Genomic DNA, 22,116 nt, shown 5'->3' on the forward strand with positions numbered 1-22,116 from the left:
AGGGACCCCCTACGAATTCACGGCAAATCGTACGATAGCTAATGCAAATCAATAGACCACAGGAGTAAGGTATTACGTCGTACCGACGGCCTGAACCTGTATAACTCATGTGTCTCTGTTGCCTTCTTGTTCTCGATTACACGCTCCTCTATCGATCAATCTACCATCGCGGGGTGCCCCTTGGTGGACTGCCGACGATATTCCATCGACAATAACCAAGGAGGAAGGTTGTAGATACTTAGAGTAACAGGCCAAGTGCTATGACTACTGTTCTGCTCTCCAAAAGGATTGATACCATCTGTACTTAAAGCAAACCTTAAGTTTCTTGCGTCATTTGCAAACTCCGGGAATTCACTGTCGATTGCTCTCCACTAGGACCCATCAGCAGGGTGTCTCAACATATTGTCTACCTTACGGTCTTCTTTGTGCCATCACAACAATTTTGCATGTTCTTTGTTTCTGAACAGACGTTTCAAGCGTGGTATTATAGGAGCATACCACATAACCTTGGTAGGGATTTTCTTTCGCGGACGTTCGCCCTCAACATCACCAGGGTCATCTCGCCTGATCTTATACCGCGATGCATGGCATACCGGGCATGCATCCAATTTCTCGTACTCTTTGCCATGGTATAGGATGCAGTCATTAGGACATGCATGTATCTTCTCGATTTCTAGCCCCATAGGACAGACAACTTGTTTTGCTTCGTAGGTAGTGGCAGGCAATTCATTGTCCTTCGGAAGCATCTTCTTTTGGATTTTTAGTAACTCTCCAAATCCCTTGTCAGATACACCATTCTTTGCCTTCCATTGCAGCAATTCTAGTGTGGTTCCCAACTTTTTCTGCCCTGCATCACAAGTTGGGTACAACAATTTGTTGTGATCTTCTAGCATCCGCTCGAACTTGATCTTCTCATTTTCACTTTCACATTCTCTTTGTGCGTCACGAATGATCTGACAAAGATCATCAGCAGGCTCATCGTCTGTGGCTACCTCTTCTTTAGCTTCTCCCATTGCAGTATCATTGAAGCACGCACCATCAGGAATAATATCATTGTCGTCCCATTGTTCTTCTTCACCTTCTTCCATTACAACGTCAGTTTCTCCATGCTTCGTCCAACAAATATAGTTTGGCATGAAACCTGACTTGAACAAGTGTGAATGAAGAGTCCTTGAGCAAGGATATTCCACCGTATTCTTACATATGGCACATGGGCAGCACATGAAACCGTCGCGTTTGTTTGCCTCGACCGCACGTAACAAAGAATGCACGCCGTCAATGAACTCTTGGGAGTGGCGATCAGCATTGTACATCCAATGCCGGCTCATCTGCATTATATGACATAAATACCATATTAAAACCTAGATCATAATTAATTATTTATACAACATGTGTGCCACCACAAAAGGTACAAATTTATGAAAGCATCGCTTCAATGTAGACAATCCCAACTACCACTAAAAGAACTAAAGCTAAAATACATTTTAGGAGCACAAGGATTTCGCGACCAATCTCAACTAAAACAGATAGATCCCCCGATTATGCAACATCTTTGGGCTTCTTTGGCTAGATCACTGCCTCATTAGCCGCCGTATCTGCCTGTTGTGCAAGATATTTTTGCACGAGTTCAACATACTCTTCCTCCCAGTAGAAGCCTGAACATCATCCACTACCATCCCACTAAAATTAAAATAAAAAATTAGAACTTTAATCACAACCATCATGAAAATAGGTATAAACTAACCATAATCATTAAATACGATAAAATAACTCACATTGCGATCTAGACACTTGTAGAAGATACGATTCTTGTTGGGACCCTCCTTCTTCACTCGGTACTCCATCACAATCTTCGTCTCATCACGACACTTGCCGCATGGAATGAGAGGGAGGCCCGGCCTAAGTCGCTTTGGAAACCCATGAGAGGCCGAGGACCCGGAAGCAGTTGCCATCTACTCTCTGTACTCATTTTTTAATACACTATAAATTTCTCATTTTATAAACAAATAAACTTAAGAAACTATAAAATTATCTATATCTCTAAACAATGATATTTTTAATGGTCATTGTGTTCTCGTCTTTTACTACGGCAGGTAAGTAATTCACATGATATTTCCGCAAATTAACAGAAGAATGGGAGTGTACACACATAACAATCGATTATCGTTTATATTTATATATATACACTACGTTTGGGTACGGTGATTGACAGACTACTGCAACGATATCGGGACGTGTGAATAAATAACCATCAGTACTAGTTGACCTTGCTTACATGATCATCTCGGCGAGCATTTCTCCACCGGACGGCACCGTACTTGGCCACGGAAGAGCTCTGATTCTACGAGGAAGGGAACATGGTCTTCCACGACCATTGCTGCTCTCCCTCGTAGAATCAAAGCTCCTCCTTGACGTCCGTTACCGCTCGGCAGAGAACATGCTCACCGAAATGAACATGGTCCGCTAGTTCAACTAGCTACTTTAACCTTCCTTCATGTAAATATGCAAGCTTGAAGTGAGTTTGAGCTCAAATTGCTTACAAATGAAAAAAACCACAATAAAGAACCATATATATATATAGTGAACAAAATGGGATAAGACAATGATGAAACATGAGAGTATGAAGTTGGTAACCTTTAGAACTGAAGAATCGATGGAGGAATCGAAGAAATCGATGGAGGAATCGAAGAATGGATGGAGAAAGAGCAAGAACACTGCTTAAATTTGAACTTAAGCTCTCGGGCGGGCTCGGGGAGGAAGAAGACGGCCAGCAGGATTTATAGCTCAAAAACATGTTTTAATAAATAACCATCCGTACTAGTTGACCTTGCTTACGTGATCATCTCGGCGAGCATTTCTCCACCGGACGGCACTGTACTTGGTTAAGGAAGAGCTCCGATTCTACGAGGAAGGGAACACGGTCTTCCACGACCGTTGTCGCTCTCCCTCGTAGAATCAAAGCTCCTCCTTGATGTCCGTTACCGCTCGGCAGAGAACATGCTCGCTGAGCTGAACACGGTCCGCAAGTTCAACTAGTACGGATTTTCTATAATTTTCTAACTATTTTCTAAGTTTTTCATTTCATAAAAAGTTAAAATAAAATGTTTAGTCGCGGAGTCCATAGAAATGACCATATTTTGACCTAGCAACGCATTGTCAATTGTCATTGCGTTGCATTGCACCACGGACCAGACTCCGAACAATAAAATACTATGGTCGATCGATACCGTTCTTTGTCGTACAGTCGCACGACGACGGCCGATGGACCCGTTCAACCACCAAATCTGTCAGGCCCGGCTGTTCGGGCGTATCGTCAAAAGAGAACGGATTTGCTTTCTATTGCACAGCCTTGCATTGCATCTGTCATACCAGTCGGAGGCACTAGTCCCTATACTTATTTTTTAATACACTATAAATTTCTCATTTTATAAACAAATAAAATTAAAAAACTCTAAAATTCTCTATATCTCTAAACAATGAAGTGTGCTATGCATGTTACAAATGAACGGTGAATACTAGTTTTTAATAGCTACTTTAACCTTCCTTCATGTAAATATGCAAGCTTGAAGTGATTTTGAGCTTAAATTGCTTATAAATGAAAAAAACCACAATAAAGAACCATATATATATATATATATATATATATATATATATATATATAGTGAACAAAATGAGATAAGACAATGGTGAAAAATGAGAGTATGAGATTGGTAACCTTTACAACTGAAGAATCGAAGAAATCGACGGAGGAATCGAAGAATGGATGGAGGAACAATGGAGGGAGGAAGAACACTAGTGCAGTGAGCTTCAAAATGTGCTGAGCTCGGGCTCAGGGAGGAAGAAAGAGACGGCCGATATATAAAGGGGGGACCTTTAGTCCCAGTTGGTGGCTTCAACCGGGACTAAAGGTCCCTCCCAACGGCTCCTGCGGTGGCAGAGACCTTTAGTCCCGGTTGGAGCTACCAACCGGGAGTAAAAGTCTACCTTTAGTCCCGATTTATGGTTCCAACCGGGACTAAAGGTCCCTGCCACCTCTGTCTAGCGCAGTAGCCGTTGGGAGGGACCTTTAGTCCCGGTTGGAGCCACCAACCGGGACTAAAGGTATCTCTAGTCCCGAGCGTAAAAAATATCAGGACTAGAGCACATTTTGATCAAGGATCAAAGGTCTGTTCTCTACTGGTGTTTGTGTCCTTTTACTCCAAATGCCAATCCCTGCGTTTATTGTACTCTGAGCAGTATACGATGGATGAATGCTAGAAGTGATAATCAAAGGAAGCTCTTAGCCTAGCTATAGGATTGGCATGAACGCTTCCGTTAGCGGAGTCGCTTCTTCTCAATGTCCGTGACAGCATGCTGCTGGACGCATGCATGTAGAGAGAAAGCGAGGAGTCAAGGTCATCAGTCAATTCCTAATTTTCTATTCCTATGCGGCCTAAATTCATGTGCAAAGTGTTTTCCCAAAAAAATCATGTGTAAAGCTAGTGCTAAAAACTTGAAAGGCCGTAATTAATTAGCGTGCAACAGATTCCATAAAGTTGAACACACTGGCAACTTGAACGTTGGGAGTACTTCTATATATAGACCAGCAGTACCGATAACCATTTGCACCCTCCTGCATCGCTTGGCAACATGGATGCAATGAGCTCCGAGGATCTGAGCCGCGCTCAGCTGGAGCTCTTCCACCACAGCCTCGGCTTTGTGAAGTCCATGGCGCTCAAGTGCGCAGTAGATCTAGGAATCCCCAACGCCATCCACCTCCACGGCGGCTGTGCAACGCTGTCAGAGATCATCGCCGGCACCGGTGTCCATGCGTCCAAGAAGCCTCACGTGCGCAGGCTCATGAACCTGCTCACCGCCTCGGGTGTCTTCGCTTCATCGGAGGCCGCCACGCCGCCACCGGCCAGCGCCGCCGCTAGCAACGGCGGCGAGGCGACCGTGGTGTACCAGTACCAGCTGACACCGATGTCCCGCCTCCTCGTCGACAGTAACAAGCTTGGAAGCATGGCGCCCCTGATTCGTTTCCTGGTAAACCCTCTCACCGTCCCCACCTTCTTCGACATGCACGCGTGGTTGAAGGCGGACGAGCAGGCCGCCGACGCCGGCACCAGCTCGACGACTTTCTTCGAGATGGTGCATGGCTGCAGCGTGTACGAGATGACGAGGAAGGACGCGGACCACAATGCCCTGTACAACAGCGCCATGGTCGCGGCCAGCCAGATCACCATGGAGATCATCCTCAGGGAGGATGCTGGTCGCGACATCTTCGGCGGGCTGAGCTCTTTGGTCGATGTCGGCGGCGGGCATGGCGCGGCGTCGGTGGCCATCGCGGCGGCCTTCCCTCACGTCAAGTGCAGCGTCCTTGACCTCCCTCACGTTGTCAGCCAAGCGCGCGCTGATGGTGGCACGGCGGTGGAGTTCATCGCCGGTGACATGTTCTACTTCATTCCAAAAGCTGATGCGGTCTTACTCAAGGTACTCTTTATTTATTTCTTGTACGATGGGACTTCCTCAAGATGCTAATTTGCAGATACTTGTTGAGTACTTGTACATATTTCATACTTACATCAGTAGTACATATATATAGTATTTGATTCAATAGTGACCAGTGAACAATAGAAGAATTTGAGTGTATATCTGTATCAGTATATATGTATATATGTTGCAGTGGGTTTTACATTGCTGGGGTGACCATAACTGCGTCAAGGTGCTGCGAAAGTGCAAGGAAGCTATCCCTGCAGGAGGAGGAGGGGCTGGAGGAAAGGTGATAATCATTGACGCTGTGATGGGAGCTGGTCCTGCATCTGCATCCAACAAGGAGACACAGGCCTTGTACGATGTCCACATGATGCACATTGACGGAGTCGAACGAGACGAGCGTGGGTGGGAAAAGATCATCCTGGAAGCTGGATTCAGTGCCTACAAAGTTGTTTCATCGGTAGGAATTCACTCGGTTATGGAGGTTTATCCGTGAACGGCATTGCCATCGCTATTTCCATGTTGTGTGCTCTGAATAATGTATCCTTTAGATGTTGTTGCAACATGATTAGTAGGCTAGCTATCCAGAGCCAGAGACCTAATAATAATGAAGTACTTTCCATATGGTAACTTTTATTTTAAATACTAAACCATAGTTTTAAATAGTGGGCTATTGAAAATGACGACAACTTTTTTTCAACAGCTACGAGGCTATAGCAGTGCTATAGCGGCGCTATGCTATGACAGATAGCGTTTTTATAAAGAAAACATGAAAAACACCAATAATTGATGCAAAAAATGGTAAATATGAAATTCGATGAACAAAAATATGTTTCTAAGGTTGCACAAGTCTAGGTGACATTACTAATATAACATTACAACATGGTACATGAAAGTCCAGTGTTTAATTATCCAAAATACCAAATTAGTAGCAAATGATAAGTAGGAAATAACAAATTAAATTATCAAAATCTATTAGTGATGGTAAAATCTGAACGCTAAGGCTATGCAATTAGTGGGGCTATAGCACACAAAAGCAGTTAAAGTTGGCACAACGGCACAAATAGAAATAACTTAGCGTTGAATCTCTATGGCCGCTATAGCGGCAAGCCCGCTATTTTTTTCTATGTACTAAACTGTGTTCTGTTACCATCATACTCCCTCCGAGAAATGTCCTGCATACTCCTACATTTGTCATCATTACTGGTTGCACAGAGGTTGTCACCGCTGCCTACGAAAGGATAAACTGTACCAGTGGAGAGGTGCAGTTGATTTCTATAGGCAATCGGACCCGTAGAGCTGGCCCCAACGACATTCTTTCTGGGACTTAATTTGAATGCCAAAATGACCGTAAATTTGGGACAGAGTGAGTATATGGGTACACTTATCCCCATCACATTGGTACCTTGTGTAAATGCCATGTGCAGGCTCGCTGGATGTATATGGGTATGCTTATCCCCATCACACTTCTGGCCCGCTAATACGCTCCAATCAGTAGTTCTCACAAATTTGACAAGAATTTTTATATATTGGAAAAGTCCTTTTTGTCTTCCTTAGGTACAATATATTCAACTTTATATTGATACGATGGATTAAGTACTCTGTGATCTGTGTAATTTATTATCATTCTAATGGATTTTTTCTTCAAACACAAAATGGCATTTAATTTATGCATTTAGACAATTTTTCGATACTACGGTAGAAAAAAGATGTCGTTGTTAGATTATTTAACTGAAATATGGCCTATGAATTACAACAAATAATTCTTATCTATATCTCTTATAAAGAAAAACCCCATAGCAATTTATCTTACCATGCAAAGTGTCTACATCAGCATCCACTAGAACATCACACTAGCACATTCAACTATCGTGCCATGCAAAGTGTTCACATCAGCATCCAACTAACATATGCCATTATATCTTCATTCAAGCTATTCACATTAGCAAACCACATCATTTACTAAGATATATTTAGTTATCCATATTAGAATGTTAAAAATCATCCATTAACACATATTATGATATTTTTAGTAATTTATATTGCCATGCTAAGTGTCCACATGAGTATCCACTAGAACATCCCACTAACACATTCAACTATGGCGCCATGCAAAGTATCAACATCAGCATCTAACTAACACATGCCATTATATCTTCATTCAAGCTATTCACGTTAGCAAACCACGTCATTTATTAAGATATATTTAGCTGTCCATATTAGAATGCTAAAAATCATCTACTAACATGCATTATGATATTTTTAGTAAACATAAGTAGTATAATTTCACCAGCGATTCCCGTAGCAACGCGCGAGGCGTTCTTCTAGTTGTACATGTCTTAGTGTGATGGCTGCTAGAATTAAAGAATATGTAACGCCCGAAAATTTGCTCCTTTTGAAGTAGATGTAAAATGAGGTAATTTTTGAATTTATGTGCTCATGAAAATATAGGAAACTAAAATTTTTCATTAATTTAAAATTTATCATAAGGTAGCAACTTGTTTGTGCATATATGCCGGTGCATTTGATTTATTGTAATGAGTGGTTAAATCCAAAATTCGAAATGAATTTAAAATGCTTTTAAAGTTATCTTTGAAGTAAAAGAAAAGAAAATTAGGAAATAAGAGCATTTAAAAAGTTGTAAAAATTTATTTTTGAAAACTTACCAAAATTGTTCATTTTTATTTGAATTGAAAAGTGTATTTTAAACTCTATTTGAATTTGATTTGGTTTACATTTGAATTTGGTTTTGAAAACAAAATAGGAAGCTTGTTTTAGCCCATATATTGACTTCTTTAATTTAGACACCATATCTTCTTTTCTAGGAGCCAAAAATCCCTCGGGTTGGTTCATATACACTTCTTCATCCAAATCACCATTTAGGAAGGCGGTCTTTACATCCATCTGGTGGAGTTCCAAGTCATAATGTGCCACTAATGCCAAAATAATTCTCAATGAGTCCTTAGAAACTAGAGAAAAGGTCTCTGTATAGTCAACACCTTTTTCCTGAGTAAAACCTTTGGCAACAAGTTTGGCTTTGTATCTTTCAATATTGCCTTTTGAGTCACGTTTGGTCTTGAAGACCCATTTACACCCGACTCGTTTTGAACCTTGAGGCAATTCCACTAATTTCCAGACATTGTTGTCATCCATCGACTTTAACTCTTCTTTCATGGCATTAAACCACTTCTCAGAATTTTCACAATTCATGGCTTGCTGAAATGAGATAGGATCATTTTCTATACTTAAGTCACATTCATGTTCAACTGAATAAACCACATAGTCCTCTAAAATTGTAGATCTTTTCTGCCTTTTAGATCGTCGCACTATGGTTTCTTGTGGTCTTTCAGTTTCACTTGTGATTTGCACATTATTGATCGGTTCAAAGATTATATTTTCAGCAGTGTTGTTAAGCTTTGATACAACAATGCTAGGAGTAGTATTAGATTGAATTTCATTAAAATCCACTTTTCATGAATTCTCACTCCCACTGATCTCACCATTCTCAATGGACTGAGCATTTCCTATCTCAACAATTTGCGTACTATGGTTTGGACAATAAAATCTGTACCCCTTGGACTTTTCAGGATAGCCAATGAAGTAACCACTAATGGTCCTTGCATCAAGGTTCTTTTCATGTGGGTTGTATAATAATCTCACTTCTGCTGGACAACCCCAAACATGTAGGTGCCTTAAACTAGGTTTCCTTCCTATCCACAGTTCATAAGGGGTATTAGAAACTTCCTTACTATGAACTCTATTCAGCAAGTACACGGCGGTCCTTAATGCGTGCATCCACAAAGACAAGGGTACATTAGAGTAATTTAACATACTCCTAACCATTTCCATGAGAGTACGATTCCGCCTTTCAGGCACCCCATTTTGATGAGGTGTCTTGGGCATTGTATATTGTGCACAAATGCCACAGCTTTCAAGAAACTTTGCAAATGGACCTGGACATTGACCAATTTCATCATACTTTCCAAAGTATTCACCCCCTCAATCAGATTTCACCACCTTTACTTTTCTATCAAGTTGCCTTCCCACCTTATTCACAAACACCTCTAGGATGCTTGCTGCTTGGGACTTTTCATGCAACAAGTATAGATAACAATAACGTGAGTAATCATCAATAAAAAGAATGAAATACTTCTCACCACCCCAAGACGGAACATCAAATGGACCACAAATATCAGTGTGTATCAATTGTAATAGCTCAGTGCTCCTTGTAGCAGGGTGCTTTGATATGTGTGCGGTCTGCTTGCCCTTAATGCAATCCACACATACATTCCAGTCAACAAAATCCAATTGAGGAAGTATTTCATTTTTCACTAGCCTCATAACTCTTTCTTTGGATTTGTGACCTAGTCTCTTGTGCCACAAGAAAGCAGATTGCTCATTATGTGCACTACATTTATTTCCAACAACATGCTCAACATTAAACAAGGATTTAGAAAAACCATCATCAAGATTGAAACAACATAAACCATCAATTAAAATACCAAAACCATAATAGTATTTATTCTTATATAATAAAAACATACCATCACCAACCATGAACTTAAAACTTATTACATCCAACTGCTCATAGACACAAGATTTCTAGATCATTTGGGAACATAAAGACACTCTTTCTAGTCTAAGTGCAGAACGGTCTCGAGGGTTATTCTATAAGTCCCGATCCCTTCAATTCGTGCCTTCATCCTATTCCCCATGTACAAGAACTATTCAGGCCCGCTTATGAGTTGGATCATAAGGAATCCCTGTGTAATATGTGAAACATGAGTAGTAGCACCACAATCTAACCACCATGTATTACTAGGAACTTCAACATGATTTGATTCTAAGCATACAAAAATATAATAATTTATACCTTTATTTTCGAACCATTTCTTCCTCTTCGGGCAATCCTTCTTGAAATGGCCAGTTTTCCTGCAAAAATGACATCTCAGCTTCTTATGGATTTGTCCCTCATTAACATGAAGTGGATTCTTCAACTTCTTTCCTTTGTTCCCTGGTTTTTCCTTACTACTGCTAGCGCCATTATCCACCATGAGATGAGTAGAATGAACCCCATTTTTCTTTAATCTCCCTTCTTCCTGAATTAGCATTGCTTTGGCTTCCTGGATGTTCCATTTATCTTTAAGGGTGTTATAATTCACCTGGAATAGGCCAAATTCAGGAGGAAGAGAGAGCATAACAAATTGCATGAAAAGAGGCTCATCAACATTCATGCCCATGGAGTTCAATTTTGTGGCAAGGTTCATCATGTTCGTTACATGACCACCAATGGGAATTGACCAATTGAACTTCATGGTCGTTGACTCACCCATAAGACTCCCCACAACAGACTTGTCAGTAATGTCTGAGTGGGAGTGTTCTTTAAGCTTCTCCATGAATTCTTGTGCATCCTCAGTTACGGCATCGATGGCTTAACATTTTCAGCCATCGTCAATTTCATCAAGCTTAAAGACAGCCTATTTGACTGTTCCCAAGTGCGCATAAAGGCATGGTCATCTTTAGAACTCTCCTCTGTAATGGCTGCGGGCTTATCAAGAACAAGTGCTACATCCAAATCTATAGCACCTAAATGGAACCGAATTTGTTCAGTTGTAGTTCAGCCCATTAAACTTGACAATCCCATAACTTTGACACATTAAGTTAATAGATGTTGTAAATATTTAAATATGCCCATGAATTAATATTTTGAGTAAACGTAATGGATTCAAACACAAAACTTCAAGTGTGTCTAAAACATCTTTGGATGAAACTTAGATACATGGCTAGCACAAAAATTGATGCCAAAATAAATACATTTATTGGATAATCGAGCATGCTTAAAAAAATGCACGCCATCTTTGGATAGACTAACAAAATAATTAAGCATGTCGATTATCCCATTCATGTTACCAGTTGTAAGCAATGGTCCACCTTTGGGCAACCTCCTAGATTACAACTCGTGAACTCAATTGTTCATCACATATTTTGAATAATAGTATCAAAATAATATGAACAATTGAAATGCACAAATAAATATTTACAATCCTTCGTGCAAGGCCACTTTGGTGGCTAACATGCTTTTTATGATATAAACATTTATTCAACATATTGTTTAACAATTATGCTCATAAGAACCGTTCATGAGCATTCGTTCATCTAAAATTGTAAGGATGAACACATCATTTGCTAGCATTATATAGATACATCATATCATGCAAAATACGCTTTGCTAGCAATAAACATAAGAGCCAATAAATAAATAAAGACATTAGACATTCCTGCATATGCAACCGAATAAACTTTGATGTTGCATATATCTTTTCATGTCGTATAGAAAGATAGTAGAAACAACATAGCTACCATGGTAAATCAAAAGTGCTAAAAAACCTGGATCTGATACCAAATGTAAGCTAAAACATTTCGCGGAAGCTTAAAGAATTGTATTAGCACAAATTGATTTAACCAAAATAAAACATCTTTACATATGTGCATAGCACAAATAGACCGTTCATGTGCTCAACAACACAAACCCACCTTGCGCCATGTTTGCTCCTTGCATCTTGGAAATGTTTCTCTTATGTCTTCCTTCTTACCTTTCTTGTTCTTTTGATGATGAAAGAATTAATTGGCTCTCATATGTGTTTTTACTTTTCTGGCAACAACCTTCATCTTGTCTCAGCCAAAGGCATACATATATATAGCAAAACAAGTGCATGACCCTTTGCATGGCTTCACTATTCGCATGGCAGATGCATGCAGCCACCAGGACTAATGAGCACCAAGAGGTAATGCTAGCATGCAGCCACACAGCACTAATGAGCACTAAGAGGTAATACTATAATTCCATTCATGTACACGGTTACTACCTGCTTGCATGCAAGCCTGATGACCAATCCAACATGCATCTACTTCATGTAACGTGCACACTATAAAACACAAACTATGATACTTGCTTGAAGGGAGAGGAGAGGGTATTTCAACCCATAATTCATATTCTATAGCACCTGGTTTTAAAAACCAAACCAGATACACACCATATGTGAGCCCAGAAAGTCAAATCTCACATATAGCTACAAATAAGGGTAATATCAAAAGACAATGTTCAATATATAACGTACTTAGTGTAAAGGATATAATCTTAGACAGCAAAGAGCGGAAAAACAACTCCAATCTTTGGGTGAAGACTTTAATTCCACAGGGACAACTTACTGGTTGATCACAAGCCTAATTTCTCCAAACTCTAACAATCTGGTACTCATCCGGGATTTTTTTCTAAATATGTGAAAAATAAGACAAGTGTAAGTACATATCATACTCAACAAATATAACATGGGGTTCATGAGGCTCAAAAGGTTGACACTGGTTTAACTACGATTAACTTCTAATGAGTCATCTTTTAGCAATTGGGTGGCAACAAGTTTATCCACAAGCCCATATAAACACACGATCAGGTAAACATGAATAATGAATAGCATAAACAGTAATCATTAGTGATCATCTTTATCATCAGTATCATCAGTGTTCATCATCTATTCCGTAAATGTTCCAAGGCCAAGCGTGACCGTGAGCACGACTGATATATCAGTTTTACACTCTGCAGAGATTATACACTTCCACTATGAGTCATGATTTACCCTTTCACTCGAGGTGATTATCCTCTTGACCCACTACCAAGAAAGATCGACAGGGTTCACTATGAAGCCTTTCAAAGGTTCGTCTAACAAGTTAGGGCCGCTAAGGTTTCCACATCAATAAGCATGAACCCCCCTCCAAGGAGTGACTAACAAAATACCAAAAAAACAAAGTGCAACCTCTTGGCAGGCCGAGATCATACAAATCGGAGCCCCTCTTTCACCACAAAGGTAACCTCTAACAAGCTAGAAAAGGTCCTCATACTGAGCTAAAGCCAAAACCATGTAGCCCTCATAATTGTACTGTAAGTCCCGAATGATGACTTATAGATACGTTCTTAGGGAGAGGAATCTAGAGCATTTAGAAAGTAGCTAAACACTCCAGCCCCCTATTTCCATGTTGTAAAAAATCATGTTTTAGTGTTTATTACATATACCATTAGTCAAGTTACAAGATCATGGTTGTAGTTGAGCATTAGCAAAGCTACCCAATGCAATAACCCAAAGGCATCAAGGTACAAGTACAAATTACTAGGAAATCCTTAGTGGTAGTTAAGGTAGACACATGTAGTATGAATTAAATGATTAAAGGTGTATAGGACAATAAGAAAGATCCCATGCTATACTTGCCTTAAACTTATATCCTTCTTCATGTCCAAAACTGCAAAGATCTACTTCTTGATTCCCCACGTATAACTTACTAACTGGACATGATCATAAAGCACCACACAAGCATCCATGCAATCGTACATGAAGCAAACAATAGATCTAAATTAGAATAGTACACCAATCATAGAAAAAATAAGTAAAAGAGTTTGAAACACGATTCTACACATCGCTACGAACATAGTCATGAGAGGCACGCTAATCGAAGCTACGGTTTGAGAGAAACGGCTACCGAAAGATCTACTCAAAAGAGAAAGTATAAAACTATAAGCTTCATGTGTTTTAACTATATAAAAGCTTATATAAATTGGATTAAGTCAAATTTAGATTTGAATTATAAAACTAAAGTAAAACAAATCATATTTTATTTATAAAATCCAGTTGCATAATCATTATTCCAAATCATAGTTTAAACCATAAAATTCTAGAAATAGGGACATGATAAACATTGTTACTAATGTGTAGATCTCATTGTAATCAATCTAGCGCAAATTGAACGAGTCAATTCAGAGCTAAAATGTAAAAGATATGAATTAAACAAGATTTCCTTTATTGAAATAATAGATTAAATCTAACCTCAAATTTTAAAAGTTGAAAACATATCTAACAGTAGTATGAACATGTAGATTATGAAATTACGAACCTAACACAAGTTGAACGGGTCAAATTGGAGTTAAAACGAAGAAAATACGGCCTACAGAAGGTAGTGACAATTCTGTAAATAGATGAAACTTAATTTTTGAATTAAAATAAATAAAATCTATTTTTTAAATCTGGCCAAGGACTATGGATCCTATTTTTGAGAAAACCAGGGGTCCTTTTAAAAGAATACAGGGACGGCGGATTGAGACCCCAATAGTTATAAGGGCCTTTTTGCAAAATTCGCAGTGAAGGGGTATCTTCTAATCTGGGCGGTTCATCTAAGATCGATGGCTGAGGATGATTGGGGAGAGATGGTCGCCGTCACAGTGAATCTGGTGGTGGCACCATGGCCGGAGCTTCACCGGCATCCGCCCATATGATGATTTTGGTCATCACCTACCAAAAAACACGAGAAGGGAGAGCAAGCGACAGCGGATTCGATTAAGGGTTTGAGTGCGACAGTGGGCGAGTAGCGATGGCGCGGGGCTCAATTGAGCGGGTTGGGGTGCATGGGGATGCTATGGTGAGCTCGCGCCGGTGGTAGAGGGAAGAAGAGGTCAGGGGTGGTACTCACGGCATCTTTACCTCACGGAGAAGCTCGATAGGGTGCTCCAAATGACGACGAAGCAGCAAAACAACGAGGCGAGCTCGGCGGCGGCAAATTTGGGTTTGCGGCGGCTGTGAGCTTGGATGTTGGCGACGGCTTGCGCTAAAAAGATAAAGAGTATTGAAAAAATGGACAAGTGTCCGAGATATCTAAAACAATGGGTACTCAGATGCCCACCTAAAAAAAGAAAAGAAAGAAAGATATGAATAAGATAGCCCATATTTTCTTGCAAGGTTATGTTTCCAAATTCCTGAAAAAGAGATAAGTTTTCATGGAGCAAAGTAGAATTAGGTTAGCCAACATATATATATACAATACATTCATACACATGCACATCTTGATTTGATTGTATGACTCAACTCTCTTTGGATCCGAGGTTTGACTTTACAATATATGTATTGCAAGTATCCTCTTTCATGCTTTTTCCACTTCTATGAGCTCCATATAAGCTTTAGTTGTAGGAAGAGAAAGGCATAACATTATTATTGCCTTGGTAACGATCCACAAATACCACAAATATTGAGAGACTTGAGAGTGTCATACACGAGAAGCTTTGAGTTTTATTTTGAAAATCTATAAAAACTCTAGAATAATGGTTGAGCGAAGAACTTGAGACATAGTACTTGACTTGATCATTCTGTCTTTCGATTGCTCAAGACCCAAGTGAAGACTAAGAAGCCCCATGGTTGAAGGTAATATGGGTAAGTATGAAAGTCAGATCGGTTTATTCTAATACCGGAGGAGAATTCTTGTTTGAACACATATGTACTTTTGAGGAGTTGCTTCAATGTTTTCAAAATCCTTAAACTCCAGATTTAGTTAGTAAGTTTAGTTTTTCTAAGGGACTAGCAAAAGGTAAGCTTGGGGGAGTTGTTGATGGTAGTTAACAACCAATATAAACCATCAATTAACCATGCATAAGGGAATAAATATAATCACCAATGAAGGTTTAGGGGTTTAAACTAAAAAATTCCACAAGTTTTGCTGAATCTGTGTTTCTAGCAGGGTTTAATCAGAAAATCACCAAGGAGGACCTAATCATTAAAGGAAAATACGGAGTTCCACAGCGGTACCTACGTGGGAAGACTCTAGAAGGGTCCAGAAGCCATGTCACCAAAGCGGATGGTGACTCCCTGATAGGTGGGGCCACCCAACCCCTATGGGCCCCACCTATTAGCCTTGTCTCTATGTCAGTTTCCCACCACCTTTGAGGATGCTTCTAGGCCATTGCTTAAGTCAGTTTGATCCAAGGGCTCATGTTGGACTCTCAGGGCTATATAATCCAGCCCCTACCTCTCCTCCCAGGCATAACCTAAGTCATCAAGTCATTTGAGAAGACAGAAACCCTAATCTCCTCAGAGCTCTTCTTCCATAGCATAGCTAGTTAGGATAGATCTAGAGGGAGGCAAGTAGGACTTCGCTTGGATTCCCGATCTTGTTAAGAGCATGGTTCAATATAAACTTTGTACTCCTCTCTCTTGTTTCTCCATTATTTTTATATGCTAGTTATAATTGTTATGACAATCTTAGTGTTCATCTTATTCATGTTCTTCATTACAATGTTCAACGTCTACTTTGATTATATACTTAGTATAGCTAGTTTATCATTATGTTTATGCACAAGTTCGTATAGGGCTCACTTTAAAGTACATGAGGTGGGTGGTCGACATTGTGTAAGCGTGGTGCTTATATGTTGTTTACTTGTGGATACACCCTATATTCTAGGTCATGTGGTAGATCATGGATGTAACACTCCCGTTGAGTCCTTTATAGTCCACTCCCCAAATATAGGTGCACGTAGGGTCCAATTACAAATGTAGAACAAGCTTTGCCCTCAATCTTCCTTAGCAATATCCCTTATGTGTAGATATGATGATGATCTTAGCCATGATTATTAGGTGTAATTGCACTAATCAAATGTATGCTTTGACTTGTAATTAAGAATGACTTAGGAATTATTCCTCTAATATTCTACCTGACCATGCTAATGCTATAGAAAGGAGTGCTCTGAGTGATTTATTATTCTCATTACTTATCATTTATACATCTCTTATCTTATGACTTACCCCTGTTGTGAGTAGAATACTGGCTATGGTTTATTTCTCCCTCAATAGTATAAGTTATCAATACATGTCCATGCTAGACCTTTCAAGTGGTAAAAATATAAATAACGATACCTGAAATACTCTCGGGTAAAATGCTACAATGGTATATTATCTGTGTGCTTGCAGATACTTTTCATTTATAGATTTATATATATTCTCTCTAGTCACATAATTACTAAAGAATTGCTTAGTGTTATTCTAGTAGTAATACTATGTAGTAGCAACGCATATCTCTGGCATCATCATTAGGGATGATAACCTAGTAAAGTTTGGCTATATAGGTTTATAATAGGTGGCTAAGTACTCAAACAAGTGACACGTTAATAAACACCAACACTCACTATTTTTATATATGTCTATTATTTTTATATATGCTCACTGTGTTTGTATATGCCTACTATGTTTATATATGCCTAGTGCTTTTATATGCCTACTTTGTTTATATATGCTCACTGTGATTATATATGCTCACTATTTTTATATATGCCCATTGTTTTTATATATGCTCACTGTGATTGTATATGCCCACTGTTTTTATATATGCCCACAGTGTTTACATATGCTCACTGTGATTATATATGCCCCCTGTTTTTATATATGCCCATTTTTTTATATATGCCCACTATGATTGTATATGCCCACTGTGTTTATATATGCTCCTTTTTATAGGCAGCAACTGCTTTGTAGAGCCTCCTCTCTTACTTCTACTACTTCTACTACTCTCCTCTCCTCTCCTACTACTCCTACTTCTACTACTTCTACTACTACTCTCCTCTCCTCTCCACCTATTCCTACTTCTACTACTACTCTCCTCTCCTCTCCTACTACTCCTACTTCTACTAGTTCTACTGCTACTCTCCTCTCCTCTCCTACTACTCCTACTTCTACTAGTTCTACTGCTACTCTCCTCTCCTCTCCTACTACTCCTACTTCTACTACTTCTACTGCTACTCTCCTACTCCTACTTCTACCCTACTGCTACTAGTGTTGTCCTACTATTAATACTACTCCTACTCACTGTTTATATATGCTCACTGTGTTTTTATATATGCCCACTGTCTTTATATATGCTAATTGTTTTTGTTTGACCTCCTCTCCTCTCCTCTACCACTACTTCTACTTATCCTACTCCTCTATGTTTAGCAGCTGCTGCTAATTTTTCTTGGCAACCAGTAGCTGCATTTTTTTAGCAAACTCTCATCTCCTCTCCCCTCTTTGGCCTATGATGAAATTGTCCAACTCCAGAAAATATCTGGAATATGAGCTGATGATCATGAATTTATGAGGAACTTGGCATTATTACCAGCCGTCCCTATAAATCCTATCTTTTTGTATATGCTCACTGTTTTTATATATGCTCACTGTGTTTATGATGCCTTGATGCTTTAAGTTCATGATCAAATGATGATTGATATGTTTTTGAGGCCTCTACCACTACTACTATTACTACTCATTTTGTGATGATTGGTAGTAGCTACTGCCTGCATATATAAAAATAGTGAGCATATATATGCTTTTCTTGGCCACCTTTCCTATCCTCTATGATTGGGAAGCAACAATTGTTTTTTTTGCCACCTTTTCCTCTCCTCTATGTTTGGGAAGCAGCAGCTTTTTTTTGCCAACTCTCCTCTCCTCTCCTCTCCTCTCCCTTTTGCCAATGATGAAATTGTCCAACTCTAGAAAATATCTAGAATATGAGCTGATGATCATGCACTTGTGAGGAACTTGGCATCATTACCAGTCGCCCTACTATCTTTTTCTATATGCTAACTATTTTTATATATGCTCACTATGTTTATGATGCCTTTATGCTCCAAGTTCTTGATCAAATGATGATTGACATGTTTTTGAGGCCTCTACCTCTACTACTACTATTACTACTCATTTTGTGAGTTAGTTTGAACCTGATTGATGGCTATTTTCTTCACTTCCACTAGGAAATGGCCCTTGCTATGTTGTTTTCTATGGGAGAAACCTGGGATTTACATGTCTTGGCATGAGGCTAGTGAACATGTGCTTGGGTTCAAGAAATGCTATACACAAGAAATACAACAACTATGACCATGCACTTAGAGATTTCAATGCCTATGTTGAAGCAACAACTCCCTCCCCTAAACTGGTCCTAGCTGATTGTGGTGAAAGCATCCCTCCTCAGGGTGGTAAGACTGGTTCTTGAAAGAATGTGGTGATTATTAGTCTATTGGTGATGGTGTTTGGACTTTGGTGAGGCTTTCCATGAGCTGCCAATGCAACTACAATACTTAGGCCTATGATGACATAATTAGATGGTCGATGTAGTTGGATAACAAAATTGTATGATGTTTTAATTATGGTGTCTGAGGCCTATTAGTTTGGATAACACTAATTGTATGTTGACAGCTATATTTTGGTTGTAATGCAACTCTATCTATTACACTACTGCTACTGCTATCCTACTATTAATACTACTGTTGCTGTCCTATTACTACTAGTACTACCTCTCCATTGGTAGGCAGCTGATGCTTTGTAGACCCTCCTCTCCTAGTCATACTACTTCTACTCCTCTCCTATCCTATCCTCTGCTCCAACTTCTCCTACTCCTCTCCTCTCTTGTCCTCCTCTACTATAACTATTTTCCTTGACATAAATTTAGGAGAAGAGATGGCCGAACTCCCTTTGCCATATCTTCTAGATAATTATGCATTTGATCTGGGCTTCCAACCAACATTGGGGAGGGCAAACCACCATTATCCAAGCATAGCAAGTAACATGTTTTAAAGACACCGCTATAGATATTTTGTTCTAATACATATAATTCTTAAATGTAGACAATTCAACCTATACCATAGTTCAGAGAGACAATCTCAAATTTTGAGGTTGATTACATCAATATTGGGACATTCCCTGTAGATGGTGGACTCAAGCAATGTCGACTTGGGTTTTCTATTTTCACTAGGGCGGGTAACCAACAAGGTCTAGTTTTATATATCGAGAGGACGGGCAGCGCACAATATCACAAAATTAGTGCGCAAAAATATGCTATGATAGAATGTTTAAGGGTGCTTCAAAGAATTGGGTACAATATTCCTACATACTCCTCCATGAGTATTGGAGCTTTGGATGTGGGCCTCCACCATGATATTGGCAATATTGTGCACAACTTGCTGAGAACAACATAAATAATCTGGTCAGTCTCATAGCTTATATCCATATTAATTGTTATGTCTATATATATGTATGGTTCTAATAACCACATTTTTCTCAATAGCGGTAGATTGAGGAGAATGATGTAACATACACAAGTTGTAGCTTTGAAGCCATTATAAACTAGGCCATGCAGCAATTGGGTCATTATAGATGGGAATATGGTGGCATTGTTCTCACTTCAGAGGGAATCCAGGAAAAAAATTCTTATGACTAGGAGAGAAGGTTTTAGACCAATACTGATCGTCGCCAGTAGACCTTGAGAGCAATATTGTGAAGCAAGGAAGAGTGCACTAGTAAATACATTGCGCTACATCGGTGACATTTTGGCATATGAAATCAATGATATGCACTTCTCCAAGTACGTGGCACGACGTTGGGAAGTTCTAGGAATTTAAATTCTCTAATCTAAATTATTATGGTTTGTAATGAACAAATTTAAATTATTATGTTTTTGTAATGAATGGGTTTGTAATGAAGTAATCTGTAACACCCTAGTGTCAAGCATTGCATTTGGCACTTGCATTTCATGAGCACAAGCATCATCCATTCATTCATGAGCATGAGCATATGAAATTTTATTTCATTCTTTATACATTATCACATGTGATGTTGATTATATATATGTATATGCTTGTAATCATGTATGACCAATGTATGAAATGGTTGTGAGGTCATGAAAACACCTTAGACACATCTAGGATGGTAAATGGAACAACTTTTGTATTCATGACATGAACCAATTTTGCTTCTAAGTGTTGGTGTACTTTGAAATGTCATTTTCATGATGCTAGTTTGACCAAAGTTGAATAATATCTTAGATTGTTTGCATGGCTGTGTGACCTAAATAAAAGTTGTAGTTTACATCAAGGGTAACAAACTTTATTTAAGGGTCATGAGCTAAATCAGTGTCTAACATGGTCAAATGGAGCTCACATGTATCAACAAAATGTAGTTTGGTGACAAGAATTTTTCTGTGTTGATCAGTTTCAAAGTACCTTGTTTTGGAGCACTATAGTTTGAAAACTATTGGGAATTAGGACAAACTCCTTTAAGCATTTTTTAGTGTTCACGTAGCTCCACAAATTTTATTAATGAAGCTTGCACTGATTCACCATGGATTAGGAGTACTAATCGCTTGAAGATGCGTTGTCAGTCGGGTTCAGGGTGGACTAAATCGGCGTCGTGCGCGCATCGTGGCCAACCGGTGTTGAGCCATGGGCGCCACATGGTGGCCATATGCTAGAGTTGGCCCCACCCGTTAGGCTGGCGTGGGTAGATAAGTGCGCCACTCCCTCCCATTCTCTCTCACGTGCTCACTCACCTTTGCCTCGCCTCCCTCTTTTGCTCTCGCACTCATCGAGCAAACCTCAGCGCTACGCCGTTGCTGCCACACCCTTGCCCCCCTCGCACGCCAACGCCTCCATGCCATTGTGCAATTGCTCACGCACACTACTCGGCCATCACCTCCTCCACCTCGCTGACCTATTATCCGAGCCAATCGAGCCAAGGTAAAGGCCTATGGGTGAGTTTGCTCTCGTCGCACCCTCATAAGAGCGCCACCGAGCTTGCGCTCGCCATGGCCGTGCTCCACCGGACCATCTCACTCCTGAGTTCCTCTCGTTAGGGTTAGCCAAGGGTTAGGTCTAGGTCACATCACTGGCCATTGAGCCAACACCGGCACACTAGCACCAGAACATGGCTGCGCACCGCTGTGCTCACGCTGCCATGCCGCCATGCACGCGGCCAAGCTTTGCCGCTGCTCCAACTTGACCTAATCCACACCGTAGAGCTTCGCTAGGGTTTG

The 22,116-nt window shown here is 39.8% G+C and overlaps 1 protein-coding gene across 1 annotated transcript; it reads left to right on the forward strand.

Moving 5' to 3' along the window:
• The first annotated feature begins 4,629 nt into the window (after positions 1–4,629).
• On the forward strand, positions 4,630–5,971 carry LOC136488979 (acetylserotonin O-methyltransferase 3-like). The gene is made up of 2 exons (XM_066485745.1): positions 4,630–5,472; positions 5,666–5,971. Exons 1-2 carry the CDS (start codon positions 4,630–4,632, stop codon positions 5,969–5,971), a joined length of 1,149 nt encoding a protein of 382 aa, XP_066341842.1.
• The last annotated feature ends 16,145 nt before the right edge of the window (positions 5,972–22,116 follow it).

This window comes from Miscanthus floridulus, chromosome 10, assembly GCF_019320115.1.
Source record: "Miscanthus floridulus cultivar M001 chromosome 10, ASM1932011v1, whole genome shotgun sequence".
NCBI lineage: Eukaryota > Viridiplantae > Streptophyta > Magnoliopsida > Poales > Poaceae > Miscanthus > Miscanthus floridulus.

Bases quoted from the DNA above. Each gene is read 5' to 3' on its own strand.
- LOC136488979 (XM_066485745.1), top strand. From the start codon at position 4,630: ATGGATGCAATGAGCTCCGAGGATCTGAGCCGCGCTCAGCTGGAGCTC. The intron at 5,473-5,665 runs GTACTCTTTATT...TATATGTTGCAG, and splicing joins CTGATGCGGTCTTACTCAAG to TGGGTTTTACATTGCTGGGG.